The 14,873-nt window shown below is 34.5% G+C and overlaps 1 protein-coding gene and 1 long non-coding RNA gene across 7 annotated transcripts in view; one reads left to right on the top strand and one right to left on the bottom strand.

The window, feature by feature from the left end:
• NAV3 (neuron navigator 3) overlaps positions 1 to 14,873 on the bottom strand; it is a 622,569-nt gene that overhangs the window by 3,139 nt on the left and 604,557 nt on the right. For all 4 annotated transcript variants that reach the window (XM_077111502.1, XM_077111504.1, XM_077111501.1 and 1 more), the window contains 4 exons: positions 14,363 to 14,434; positions 13,602 to 13,798; positions 12,547 to 12,665; positions 8,479 to 8,682 (listed from right to left, as the gene is read on the bottom strand). In XM_077111502.1, coding sequence (XP_076967617.1) covers positions 8,479 to 8,682; positions 12,547 to 12,665; positions 13,602 to 13,798; positions 14,363 to 14,434 — 592 coding nt within the window. The remainder of the gene's footprint in view (positions 1 to 8,478; positions 8,683 to 12,546; positions 12,666 to 13,601; positions 13,799 to 14,362; positions 14,435 to 14,873) is intronic.
• The window catches only part of LOC143642744 (uncharacterized), a 112,033-nt gene that overhangs the window by 84,338 nt on the left and 12,822 nt on the right, over positions 1 to 14,873 (top strand). The gene's annotated exons all lie outside the window — the stretch shown is intronic.

Here is a 14,873-nt window from a genome sequence, read left to right as displayed (position 1 = left end):
TAGAATCAATTCCAAACCTCAGATTCTTAGTAACAAGGCACAGTAGGATTCGCTTTGCCTTCTCATTGTGTGCTTCGTACCTTCAAGTCAAAGGAGGTGACAAGAGGGAGGTAAGATTATACAATTCAGTGGTTACCATGACAGATCCTAATCCTCTAAAAAAGCATTTCTTTCTTCCTTCTTCCCTACAGCCATAGTCATAAATATCTCTACATCATTTCTAAAACCTATGTCAGACCAGTATCTTCCCTGGCATTAGGGTTCGACCAGTTTCCCAGCCTCCATCCTCTCTCCTCTAATCTGTCTTCTACTCTGCTACCAAAGTGATGTTTATAAACTGCAGATTTAAATAGGTGATTCCCCTGAGCAAATCCTTTGGTGGCTCTGCACTGACAGTGTAATAAAGCTTTAATGTCCCACATAGATAAACAAGCCCTGACATGGTCTAGCGATTGTAGATCTCGGAAGCCTCAATTCCTCCCATCCCGTAGCTCTAGTCATGCCAAACATGTATACAGTTCCCTAAACTCATCATTGCATTTTACTGTTCCATAATGACTTACATACTGTTTGTTAAATTTTGTTGTCCTCTATCCTACCACATGATCTACTCCTATTCCTCCTTCAGGACCCAGCTAAAGTATTTCCTCCTCTGTGAAGCCTTCTCCAAATTACTTCCTCGGTTGGCTCACAACTTCATCTAGCATGTACATCTATCATTATTTTTCTGTGGTTAGTCTATGTAGATGTAGATGTCTCTCTCCCTTATTGGACTGTGAGCTCTTTAAGATTAGAAAATGTTACCTCTTTTTACCTCCTGATTGCCAGGTTTTAGCCCTAAATATGTAGCTTAGCCCTAAATGTGTTGAATGAATGAACCTATACTTTGTGCTTTTAAAATAATGTGTGATGTCCTAAAAACTTGCATCCTTATTCAAATTCAATAACAAATTTAAGGCATTAAATAGTGGACTTTTCTTCCCAGATTTCTATTTTAGATTAAACTGCAAATATATTTTGCCTTATATTAGTAAATATAGAAATACAGAGAAATAACAGCAGATATGAAGAGTTCATTTTTCTACCAGAATGTGCCTAATCCAAAGACCTATTTTTAGATAATAAGACATTTGTCATTTAACATGTGAGCTATCATAACCCCTTGTTTCTAAGATGTTTGGTGGGACAGAAAATTAGGAACCTAGGATTTTTAAAATCCTGACTCTTTTATTAGAATTGGACACCTAAATCTCTTTCCTGTACAAAAACATTCAGAACGATATGAAAAGAGCATTCAGGAAGAAAAGAGCTTAGTAGATTTAGCTGACCTGGTGCTAATGCGACAGTGACAATGCGAAAGCTGCGAACATCATCTAAGGGTTCCTTACAGAGTAACTACGAAAACAAACCTACGAATGCCTGACTTTATGTCAGAGAATCAAATTTTTGAAGACATAGCGCTGGGATTTGTGGAAAATTCAGATGAAATAAACCATAATTCCACACTAATTTTTTTATGTATTCTATTAAATTTGAGCCATTCTATTAGCAATTATTCAGCGTGTGCTCACAATTGTGCTAGATTCAAACCAACCCCACCACCACTGTTGATTTCTAATTATAAAGGATCAGGTTCCTGTTAAAAATACAGACTCTTAAGGAGGTTATAGCCTAGATCAGAAGTTCTAAACGGGGGCCCTGGACTCTAAAGGGGCTATGGCTACACTTTCAATGGCTTTATGAAACACTATGAAATGGCATGCAAAATTTTCTGTGCCTTTTGCTTGGAATAGATTCTTGAAAATTCATCAGATTCTTCAAATGAAACCCTTACATGTTAAGAATGATCATCTCAAATGATCAGCTTAGATGATGAAGATGACAAAATGGGTGTGTATTGGGCGTGTTGGTGTAAGACCATTCCACAAAATATCAAGTCAGTTTCTATCATTGGGTATAGTCATCAGTTATTACTTAAAAAAAAACCATTTATTTAATTAACACAGTGGTCTTTATCTTAATATCTTTTGTTTCTGTATTGGTTGTGCAAGTCCAGTGATCTTTTTAGTTATAGAATAGTAAAATGACAAACACAATACATTTGATACTAACTTATAGAAAATAATCCATAAGAGTAAAATAAACACATAAAAAACAAAGCATTTTTTCCAAGAATGCCATTTACTTAACATTTTCAAAGTATTCATACCCTGGAGTTTTAGAGATTTTATTCAAAGTATTGAAGTATTTTTGAAAGTAAATAAATCACACGGAGTTGCAAAGAGGGCAACGTGGTGAGAATAACCTCCTAATCCATTTCTCCTTATTTACTGTAGGAAATAGAACAATAATTCTACGTTTAGTCAGACTAGTTTATACATTAAAATATTTTTTAGTTTTCCAAGTTTACATTAGACTATACTCTTTACATTCTTTCTTTAAAGAACAAAACTCAGTTTTCTCTCCACTACCTAATGAACTGAATCATGTCATATTTCTCATTATTTTTTTTTTTTTTTACAAACTTTCATGCTTAACAAATGGAACTTTCCTATTAACCTCATACACTTCAGCCTGGCTTCAGAGTTGTTTTTGACTACTTAATATATTTTTTTTATTACAGAAATTGAAAGTTTACAGAAAAATCATGCAGAAATTACACAGGTCCTTTATAACACCCTCTCTGGCCCCCACCCCCTCGCTTCAGTTTTCCCTATTTTTAACACTTTGCATTAGTGTGGTAACTTTGTTACAATTGATGAAACAATATTATTTATTATACCTATACTATTAACCATGGCCCATAGTTTACATGAGGATTCGCTGTTTTTGTTGTACAGTCCTATGGTCTTTTAAAAAGTTTTGTTCTAGTAACATATGAACAACCTAAAATTTTCCCTTTCAACCATATTCAAATATATAATTCAGTGGTTCTAATACATTTACTGTGTTGTGCTATGAGCCCTACTATTCATCACAAAAACTTTTCCATCACTCCAAACAAAACCTCTGTCCCAACTAAGCATTAATTCCCCATTCCCTACCCTCGCCTTAGCTCCTGGTAAATGGTATTCTAGTTTATGATTAGGAATCTGTTTATTCTAATGAATTCATAATATTGAGATAATGCAATACTTGTCCTTTAGTGTCTTACTTATTTCACTCAACATGTCTTCCAGGTTTGCCATGCCATAGCAAGTATTAGCACTTCATTCTTTTTACTACTGAATAACATGCCATTGTGTGTCTACAACACATTTCATTTATCCATTCAACTGTTAATGGACACTTGGGTTGCTTCTATCTTTTGGCAATTGTGAATAATGCCATAATGAACATCTGTGTACAAATAGTGTTCCAGTGCCTTCTTTCAGTTCTTTTGAGTTTATATCTAGAAGTGGGATTACCAGGTCACATGGTAATTATATACTTAACTTTCTGAGGAACAAACTAACTGTTTTCCATAGCAGCTGCACCATATGACACTCCTGCTAACAATGAACAAGAGCTCCTATTTTTCCACAGACTCTCCAGTACTTGTTATTTTCCATTTTTTAATGTTAGCCATTCTAGTGGATGTGAAATAGTGACTCACTGTGATCTGAAATTGCATTTACCTAATGGTTAATGATGTTAATGATCTTTTCAGGTGCTTATAGCCTATTTGAATATCTTCTTTGAAAAACTGTCTAATCAAGTATTTTACCCATTGTTTATATTGGGCTGTCTCTTGTTGTTGCATTGTAGGATTTCTTTATATATTCTGGATATTGAATCCATAAATCCATATCAGATATGTGGTTTCCAAATGTTTTCTTCCTTTCTGCAATGGAAGTTGTCTTTTTGCTTTCAGGATGTATTTATCTGATGCACATATTTTAAATTTTGAAAAAGCTCCGTTTATCTATGTTTTTTTTTTCTTTTGTTGCTGGTGTTTTTGATGTAAAGTTTAAGAAACCATTGCCTAACAGAAGGTCCTAAAGATGTTTCCTTGACTTCTTCTAGGACTTTCATGGTTATCGTTCTTATTTTAGGTCTTTGATTCATTTTGAGTTAACTTTTGTATATGCTGTAAGGTAGGAGTCTGCTTTCATTCTTTTGCATATAGATATCCAGTTTTCCAGCATCATTTGTTCAAGAGAATTTTCTCCCCCTATTGAGTGGACATGGGACACTTGTCAGAATCAATTGACTAGAATTCTGCCACTGAGCCACTGTGGCCCAGCCAGCCTACTTAAAGTTAGGCCTAAGAGTCACCCCCAAGAGAACCTCTGCTGTGGCTCAGATGTGGCCTTTATCTCTTGGCTGACACAGCAAGCAGCCGAGACAGCAAGAGTCATGTCTCTACGTGGGACATGACTCCCAGGGGTGTGAACCTTCCTGACAACATCTGACAGAAATCCTAGAATGAGCTGGGATTCAGCATCAAGGGATTGAGAAAACCTTCCTGACCAAAAGGGGGAAGAGCAAAATGAGACAAAATTAAGTGTCAATGGCTGAGAGGTTCCAAACTGAGAGGTTATCCTGGAAGTTATTCTTATGCATTAAATAGATATCATCTGTTTAGTTAAGGTGTAATGGAGAGGCTGGAGGGAACTCCCTGAAAATGCAGAGCTGTGCTCCAGTAGCCATGTTCCTTGAAGATGACTGTATAATGATATAGTTTTTGCAGTGTGACTGTGTGATTGTGAAAACCTTGTGTCTGATGCTGCTTTCATCTACCTTATCAACAGACAAGTAAAACAGGGATTAAAAATAAATAATAGGGAGAACAAATTGTTAAAATAAATTTAGTAGATCGAAATGCTAGTGATAAATGAAAGGGAGTGGTAATGGGTATGGTATATATGAATTTTTCTTTTTTTTTTTTCCTGAATTGATGCAAATGTTCTAAGAAACTATCATGATGATGAATATACAATTATGTGTTGATAAAAAAATAAATAATAAATAAGCCACCAAAAATGGGTCATTAAACAATGTAGAATACACAGCTATGAGATGACATTGTTAGCCATTGATAAAATACTTTGGAAGTATTGTATGTGCGTGAAGATATCTCAATAAAAATAATTTAAAAATCAGTAGGCTATAGATCTGAGGGATTATTTCTGATCTCTCATTTTGATTCCATTGGTCTATATGTCTGTCCTTGTACCAGTACCATGCTATTTTAATTACTGTGGTTTTAGTGTAATAAGTTTTCAAATTGGGAAATATTAGTACTCCAAATTCATTCTTCTTTTCAAAGATGTTTTTGGCTATTGGGACCACTTACATTCCATATAAACTTTATTGTCAGTTTTTCAATTTCTTCAAATAAAGTTGCTGGAAGTTTGAATGGAATTGCATTGAGTCTGGCAATCACTTAGGGTATAACTGACATCTTAATAAGAAATGATAACTTTGACATCTATGTCCCTCAAAATAATTTCTGACTTAAAGTTTGTTTTATCTGAAATTAATGTAGCTAGCCCAACTCTATTTTGGTTACCATTGGCATGGAATATATATTTTTCCATCCTTTCACTTTCAACTTATTTGTGTCTTTGAATTTAATGTAGGTCTCTTATAAAAAGTATATATACTTGGGATATACTTTTAAAAAAATCTATTCTGTCAATCTGCCTTTTGACTAGAGAGTTTAATCCATTTATATTTAATGTATCTACTGAAAATGCAGGACTTTCTTCTGCAATTTTTCTATTTGATCCTTGTAATGCTTATAAGTTTTTTTGTCCCTCAAACTTTCTGTTAATGTCTACTTTCCTATTTATTTGATTTTTTTGCATTATACCATTTCAAATCCTTTCTCATTTTTTTCTGCATATATTTTCTTTGTGATTATCCTGAATCTTAAATTTAACATACTAAATCTATAACAAACATGCTTGATTTGATACCAACTTAACTTCAATAGTATACACAAACACTGTTCCTATACCCCTCCATTCCTTCCACCTTTTAGTTTTATGCCTTACAAATCATATCTTCATATATGGTAGGTACTAAACCATAGATTTATCATTTCTTTTTATGCATTTTCATTTTACAGCCATAAGAAGGAAAAATTTAGGTTACATACCAGAAGTATATTTTAAAATAGAACCAGCATTTATAATTACCCACATGCTTAATTTTACCAAAATTCTTTATTTGTTCATGCCACTTTGATCCAGTGTATAATATCCTTTCCTTTCAGTCTGAAGAGCTCCCTATGGCACTGCTTGTAGGGCAAATCTGGTGGTGATGAACTCCTGCAGCTTTTATTTATTTTATTTATCTCTCCCTCATTTTTCAAAGATGGTTTCACCACTTATAAAATACTTCATTGGAACTGTTTTCTTTTAACACTTCAAATATTTCATCCCATTGCCTTCTAGCCTACATGGTTTCTGATGAGAAATCAACACTCCATCTTATTGATACTTCCCTGTATATAATGCTACTTTACTGCTTTAGCTTTCAGAATTCTCTCCTTATCCTTGATATTTGGCATTTTGACTACTAAGTATCTGTGCATAGCTTTATTTAAGTTTATCTTGCTTGGGGTTTGCTATGATTCTTGGGTGTGCATTTTCATGTCTTAGGTTAAATTTGAGAACCTTTCTGTTAATAATTTCTTTGACTCTTCCTTATGCTCTATTTTCTCTTTCTTCTTCTGGGACTCCCATAATGTATATATTGGCATGCTTGATGGTATCCCATAGTTCTCTTAGGCTCTGTTCACTTTTTTCTTTTGGCTGTTCAATTGTTTGGCTTTGAATTCACTGGCTCATTCTTCTAACAATTATTATCTGCTGCTGAAATAATCTGGGAGATTTTTCATTTCAGTGATTATACTATTCATCTCTAGTATTTCTGACTGCTCCCTTTTTTTTTAATTTGTCTCTTTATTGAGATTCTCATATTGTTCATTCATCATTTTCCTGAAAGCCTTTAGTTCCTTCTCTATATTTTCTCTGTATTTTCCTTGATCTCCTCAAACATATTGAGGGTCATTTTTTAAAGTCTTTGGTATGTCAAAAGTCTGATCTTTGTTGAAGGTTTATGGATTTTTACCTTTTTCTTTCAAATAGGTGTTTGCTCTATGCTGTTTGTCCTGTGATTTTTAACACTTAAAGTGTTAACTCTGGAATTTTGTCCCTGAGCAAAATTCTTCAAGAATTTTGTTCCTTAAGTTTGTATACAGTCAATGCTCTGACAGAGATTTTATTGAGTGCCAGGGGCTAAAATAAATAAATAAATAAACAAACAAACAAATAAATAAAAACCCAAACATACCAATACAAAAACCATCCTTTACAGTTTTCAAAAATTGGCTCAGTGTCAGCTAGTGTTCTCCTTCAAAGTTTAGCTTTTCTATCAAGAAGGTCAGGCTGAAACAAATGTGAAGTGCAGTATCCACTTGGTCTTTTCTAAGTTCATCTCTTGTCCTGGGCTGCTTTCTCATGACCTTAGGAATTTCTCTGTTTACAGGAATTTGAATGACCCTTCTACTCCCTATGAAATAGACTTTCTTCCCCTCCCGGGTGCTCTATTATTTGACTTAAAGGTGATTGTCTGCTCCAGGCTGCTCTGTTTTTTTGCTTACACTGCTTTAGCAGTCTACAAGCTGCTTCTGCCTGCTGTGAAATTTCCGGGAGGGTTAACTAGAGATGCATTTCCTGGTTCAGTCTTTCAGGCTGCAACTGGGTAGACTGTCACATACACTTAGGCACCATCATATGTTATTCTGCTCCTCTGGAACAGGGCCTGGGATCCACAATGGGAGTGCAGGCTGGCTCTACACTGCACCAGCCAGTGGTTGAGAATCGGGCCAGCGAGGGTGCCATGAGCTGTTACTACCATGGGTATGTGTCCAGCACCCATTTTGTGGGATCTTCCCAATGTGCACGTTTCCCATACATCTAAAACATATTCATACAAATAAAGTGCATTTCTGCTCATTGCTAAATGAGTGATTCCTTTGTTCATTTGCTTGTTTGTTTGTTTTTTATGGGCAGGCACTGAAAATCAAATCCGGGTCTCCAACATGGCAGGAGAGAGAGCTCTGTCACTGAGCCACCATGGACCACCCTTCCTACCAGTTTTAAAGCTGTGTTTTCTTGCTTTGGGTACTTACCTAGCTATTCAGCCCTTTAACTATCTTTCCGAAGTTATGAAGAAGATGGTTCTGACAGTGATTGCAATGTATTCAAAGATTCTGTAGGGGGCTGAGCACCCTGGAGCATCTTATACCACCATCTTTATCAGAAGCTCTTCACTACCTTTAAGTATACATGTTTGGTATTTTGTTTAAGAATTTCACCCAGTGAAAGTAGGTCAAAGGAAAAAGTGTGAAAATTGAGTACCACAATCAGGAACGTCCCAAATATTCTGTAGGATAGCTATTATCTTTGATGTAAATGACTAAATACTAATGACCACACACTGCAGTCAAGGTTTTATAGGAAGAATAAAACATTAGCTTCTTACCAGGGGATCCCCTTCTGTGTCAGTTTGTGGAATGTGCTTTGAGGTTGTGGCTTCCTTTGTACATGTGCAGCCCTCATACCCAACATCTTCTGGTCGCAACTGAAGTAATGCTGGGCCTTCTTGGGGCAGAGATGCCAAGCTCCATGGGTATGTGTCCAGCACCCATTTTGTGGGATCTTCCCATGGTGCACGTTTCCCATACATCTAAAATATATTTACACAAATAAATTGCATTTCTGCTCACTGCTAAATGAGTGATTCCTTTGTTCATTGAGCTCTCCTGTGACTGACAAGTGAATCATTCCCCACTTTAAACTCAAACGCTAGCCAAAATAAAGTTGAACATCTGGGATGAATGATGAGTATTTGGAGAGGCAGAGGAGGTTTATTTTAAATACTTGTAGATATGACTGCCAATATTTATCTTTATTAGTAATTTTTCAAACCAAGAAAAATTCAAAGTTGAAGAAAAAAGCTCCAATTATGGAAGATTGAAAAATTCAAGACACTAAGTAGAGTGGTCTACTAAAGTGCACTTTTGGAAAGATTCAGGATCAAAGAAAAAAAATGCATCTTTTTCTGGTTCATTCTACTCAAATGTTCTTTAAGAATGAGAATATTTTTCTTCTGATAGCTGTTTTTCCTCAGATTAAATTTCTGTAAAAATCCTATTGCTTCCTTCAAAGACATTTTTTAGATGCTTATTTATAGGACCACTAGTAAAAGAGGAGAAAAATGGGAAACTTGTGCATCAATTTTGCAAGGGCTCATATGGGGACAGATTCCCCATAAGAATATAATCTTATATATAATCTGGTAAAATTCTGGCAGTAAAGTGGAGGGGTGAAGATGCATTCAAGAGATATTACAATGTTTTTATACTGGACAGGGCAGTGCAATGGTGGCTCAGGGGCAGAATTCTCACCTGCCATGCCAGAGATGCAGGTTTGATTCCTGGAGCCTGCCCATGTCCCTGCCCCCAGAAAAAAAAAAGTAACAAACTAGAACCAAAGCTGAAACCAACTTGGAAAGGGTACTGTGAGGAAACAGAGGTTGATGGGACTTTATTAGAGCAGTATAATGCCACAGAAAATTAAATGTCTTAATCAAATAAAATTAAGAGAAAGGGGCAGTACCTTGGGCACACTAATTCTTTAATGTACACCCCCTCCCTACTTAGCCTGCTCCACTAAGGACAATCCTGGTTTTCAGGTGCTGGTTTGTTTCCCAATAGCATGTTATGGGGGTGTCCTATATGGTTTGTTGTGGTTCAGTTTGGCAAAAGAAAAATGATGAATTCTGACATCATAAAAGAGCTGCGGCTTATCTTGGAGTTGTGATTTGGGTTTTTCCTGGAGAAGATGTATGAGGCTATGGCATCTTGCTTAAAAAAGGGGAACCCACATCCTGATATCTGCATATTTCCTTAGAAGATTGGTGGTATACCCATTGCATGGGTAGCAAACACTAGATTTCTTTATTTCAATCATTTTCCTGTTTTGGAGTGGATAGTTTCTCTCAATTGATAATCTTCTTTTAGAGGATGCAAAAAATAACTTGCTATGCAACTAAAACCAGAGGAAAAAGTTAAATTATTGAAAAGCTTAACTATTTAAAATAAGGTTATGCGAATTTAAAATCAATCTTGAATGCCACTAGCTTTTAGGCATATCATCAGTAACAGCAAAATTGGAAATGACTAATAAAAAGCTAAACAGGTTCAATTCTACATTTCAGGGTAAAATAGATATAGAAAAAGTATTTATGTAAGAAAAATCTGATGGAATGATTTATTACTGAGATTTTAAGGAAGACAGAATTACTGGAATAAAAATGAAAATCTATTGCATCACAATGTTTTTTCCAACTGCAGCATCTTACAGAAAGTGTTTTCTGTATAGTTCTTCACCAAAGCATCAACCTTACCTGAAAAGAGATTTTTCTATTCCCCCTCAATCAGATTTTCACCTGTGCTACAAGGCTTTGTTTCACCTCCAATTCAAGATTCTTTGTCGTCAATGGTCAAGACATAAGCACTTCTTTCCCTCCTGGTTCCCCAGAAAGCATATGATCACCACCCAATGGATTTTTCTGGCTTAGCATATCCTTCAATGGCAGTGAGAACTATCTATCCATAAAAGGGTCTTCCTCTCCCACATACCAGATTTTCCCTCATATATTTTGGATTTCAATCTACATTATGGTTGATTCAGCTTTCACACTAACCTACTACTACACATCCAGAACCATAGGAAGAAAAATTGAGATATTTTTATCCCTATTCAAAGTAATTTTTAAGTATTTCTGTTTTTGTTTGGAAAATTCGTTATTATATAAGTGAGCATACTTTTGCCCAAATGGAAGCATGATAGAACTATAACCCTCAGAATACTGTTTCATAAATAATAATGACAAATATTTTTTAAAAACTCATTCACTTTTTGATGAGATCTAAGAAAGCTAAGCATACTTAGGTGTTATTGTGGGTTTTTAAAACTTTCTTCCTATACATTAGCAAATAAATATGAAGTAAGGAGAAGTTCATGTATAAATATTTGGATCATAGTTTATTAAAATTGAAACTGTATCCACAGAAGAAACAATTCACTTAAATATTAATTTTAAACTTATGATTTTAAGAATATTGAAGAAAATTTTTCAAACAGTTCTTTTGGTACAAATGATTAAAACTGTCAGACTCAAATCCCATCTTAGCAGCATAATAGTTTAAAAGGAATCATGAAAGGTGATATAATGGACTTGAATTAAAAATAAAACAAAAGTTTAGTATGGTCTATTTGGTTAGAGCTACTTTCCAGGGCTGGACTGACTTATACCCATAAAAATATGCAATTTTGCTATTTAAATCTAGAGTAGAACTAATTAACAGCATTCTTTAGGATCTTAACTTTCACCTCTGAGGCTTCAGAACACCTTTATAATAGTTATCACAATCACTACAAAAATAGTGATGTTTCTGCAATACTTCCAGCAATTCAATTAGGTAAGAAGAGCATGATGGCAAAAGGAAATTAAAAGAAGAAAAATAGGTGGCCAATGGTTTTCATAGAGTAAAAGAGAGACTTAACAGTGCATTACAGGTGGCAAAAAGATAAAAAACATCAATGATATCTTACTTCTAATAGCAGTTGTGATAACCAGAACTACAGATACTTAAGCAAAAATTGCCTACACCTTGGATGAGTTATTGAAAATGGAATTGGATTCTTCTGTAAGTTAGGTGATGATGTAGTAGTATAAATCTTAAACATTTAATATTGTGTTTTTTTGTTTGTTTGTTTGCTTTTGTTTTTGTTTTGCCTAGGCAGGCACCAGGAATCAAACTCGGGTCTTCAGCGTGGTGTGCGAGTAACGTTGTGTTTTATAATTCTACAATTTTTAAAATTTCAATTCTAATGTATGGAAATACCAAGAATGATGTAAAAAAGAAAATGTAACTAATTGAAGACAAAAGGTTTTCTCTTTAGTGATGTATGTTGACTTTTTTATCGAGACTAAGAGAAGTCTTGGTTGCAGCGCCTCATGCTGTAAGACAGATGACAGGGAGAGCAGATATGCAGCCAAATCACTTTGTCATATAAAAAAAAGCCAAAAATCTTAGAATGTAGAGTGCTCGCTCAAAAATGGTAAAGGATCTTGGCAAGTGATATTAAAGGATTTCAAACAACAAAGCATACTAAAAACAGGTAACCTATAAGAAAAATGACTTGGTGCAAATTATGTGATTAGCTTATAAATGGCCAAGGACCATGTAAAACACAGCTGTCTCCTAAGATGTAGAGCTGTGCAATTAACTGGCTATCCAATGAGAACAATCTGCAGTCAAGGCAATAAATTTGTTCTTGAATGTGTAGTTGCTGGAATAATTTTGCTTCCTCCTCCAAATAGGTAAAAGTCTTGTAGTTGCACTTTACAAATTTACCACTATATTTATACAGATTATGCCTATAGTTTTGCAGAGATGAATAGATAATTGACTTTTTTTTGCTTTTCAATAAATGTAGAGTTGTCTTCGTTTTTAATAATAAAGAAAATTAAATATTATACCTGAAGACCTTCTCTCACAGCCTCCAGAATATAAGGTACCAAAGAATAGTTCCAGAGATCCATGAACCACACTCTAGAACTTTCTACATCCATGGGGCAAGGAAGGAAAAGTCGGGGTCCTGAGAAGAAGCAAATAAAATATTTTTAAGAAGCATTATACTTAAAAATCTATACATTTTTTTTTAGGTCCATTTTTTTTGAGGCTTAATATATGTCTTACAGGATGCTTGGAAAAATTATAATCTCGGCCTGTTTGATTATTAAAGTATGTTTTACCAATGATCTGATCTCCCAGCCCCTTCTTTCTTTTTACAATAAAATCTTAATCTGAAGCACAACATATTAGAGTTAAGAGATATCGTAAGTGTCAAAATTTAGTCCTCACACTTCATTTTACAAATGAAGAAACTGTTTTGAAATGAATTGTGAAATATAAAATATGTCATTATTTGTACAAGTGGTTCTCAGCCTGGATTGTCTGACCCCAAATCTAGAATTCTTCTTTCTAATTCTGTCTTTACTGAGTATATTAGTATGATCCATAACAATGGGATCATTGCATGTAACTTAAAAAAGAATACAAAAATAACAACTCTGTGTCAAAAAAAGAGAATAAAACAATTTTGTCTTCATGAAAAATAGAAAACACCTAAATCATCCATAAAACATCTAAATTACCTCTAACTAAAATTTTCTTTCAGAACTAGATTTGCTATGAGACATTAGCTAAAATTTGTTTTTAGCATAAAAACGTACCCTAAAGATATGTCATTTATTTCAAATAATCATCTGATTTTTTTGACATTTGTCTATATTACACTTATTTGACTTCAGCAGTATCTTTGAAAACTGTAATTGTTTGATAAAATGAATCTTTAATTGGAGATACAAAGTTTAGAAGAAAGCAAAGTTTCCGAAGGGAAAAATGCAAACTTGAATCTTTGGAAGCTGGAAAAAGATCAGTTTGGCTTGTTATTTTCTACCATTCAATCTGGTCATCTTTACCAAGTACTCTTAGTTCCTGGAGAATGGCATATTGTAATTTTGGAACTCACCAATGGTAACATCAGAAGAACTGTGTGTTTCCAAAAAACTGTTCAGATGATGCCATGTCTTAGGAATCCAGTCTATAATTTTGACTAAGTCATTATTGCGTATGTTCCTTTCAATTTCTATCTCAATCAGTTTCCTTCGAAGGTATCTTCCCAGGAAGCCTTTCACCGGTTCTGTATGGTTTGTACATAGTACCCACCTACAAAAACAAATGAACAAAAATACCACATCAACACCAGAAATCTTTATATAAACTGAATTTTAAGTCCCCAGGTATTCTATTTCCAATATAAAGTAACAGTGTGCCTATTTCAGTTGGTGACAATATTCTAATGATCAAAGGGGTTAAGAGATTCATTAGCATTAAAGCTTTAATGCTAATGCTCTTTCTTATAAGCTAAAGGGAGGCTCATGAGCATCAGAGACAAGTGGGAGTATACATGAGCTCTCCTCTGGGGGGAATCAAAAATCCTGAAATAGGAACTCTCTTCACATGCCTCACACTTAGAAGAAGAGCATTCCACATTAGCTGGGTGACACAGTGAGCAGAAACAGCTTTTCTTTCTTTCTTTCTTTGTTTTTCAAGAAACATTTCTAATTACAAGGAGAGGATCACAAAATGTCTACTTGAGAAAGAGTGCCTGAAGAGGTGGGAATTATTTTCACACAACAGGTCACCACTGGCAAAAATTGTCAATGCACAAGTGGAAAAATAAACAACTCAAACAAAAAGAGACAAAAAAAAAATACAATTTATCTTTACCTGAAATTGTGATGCAGCTCTAGATTTGGTGACGAAGAAACTCCCTGATTCATTGTTCCAATAATATAGGGACTGGAAAAAAGAAAAAGTGAAAAGGAAAGGAAAGAAAATTAAATGCATTGAGGATAAATGAGATTAATCCATACAAACTGCCTTGGAAAACAATTCAGAAAAATATGATTATTAGATTTTAATATTGGACTTAAACGGGTACTTTTGTAATGTCAGATTGGAAAATGACGATCATTTAGCTGAAAATTAAGATTTGAAGTTTTAATTTCAGCTCTGGCATTCCCTCTCATTTTAGAGTTTACTCAGCTCTAAAATGAAGAGGTTAGAATGGAATAATCACAACAGTTTCATACACTCTAACATCTTATGGCACTTCTCATTCTAAAAACTTCATTACTTTGTATATTTTAATATTTTTATTTTTAAAGGTTCTTAATAACGAGATCATTTGTATTTTTTGCTTCGACCCTTGTTTTATGCTGATCTATTCTTAATAGCT

This window comes from Tamandua tetradactyla, chromosome 7, assembly GCF_023851605.1.
Source record: "Tamandua tetradactyla isolate mTamTet1 chromosome 7, mTamTet1.pri, whole genome shotgun sequence".
Lineage (NCBI taxonomy): Eukaryota > Metazoa > Chordata > Mammalia > Pilosa > Myrmecophagidae > Tamandua > Tamandua tetradactyla.
Note: the sequence above shows the minus strand (reverse complement) of the source record. Positions and strands in the feature narration are given on the sequence as shown.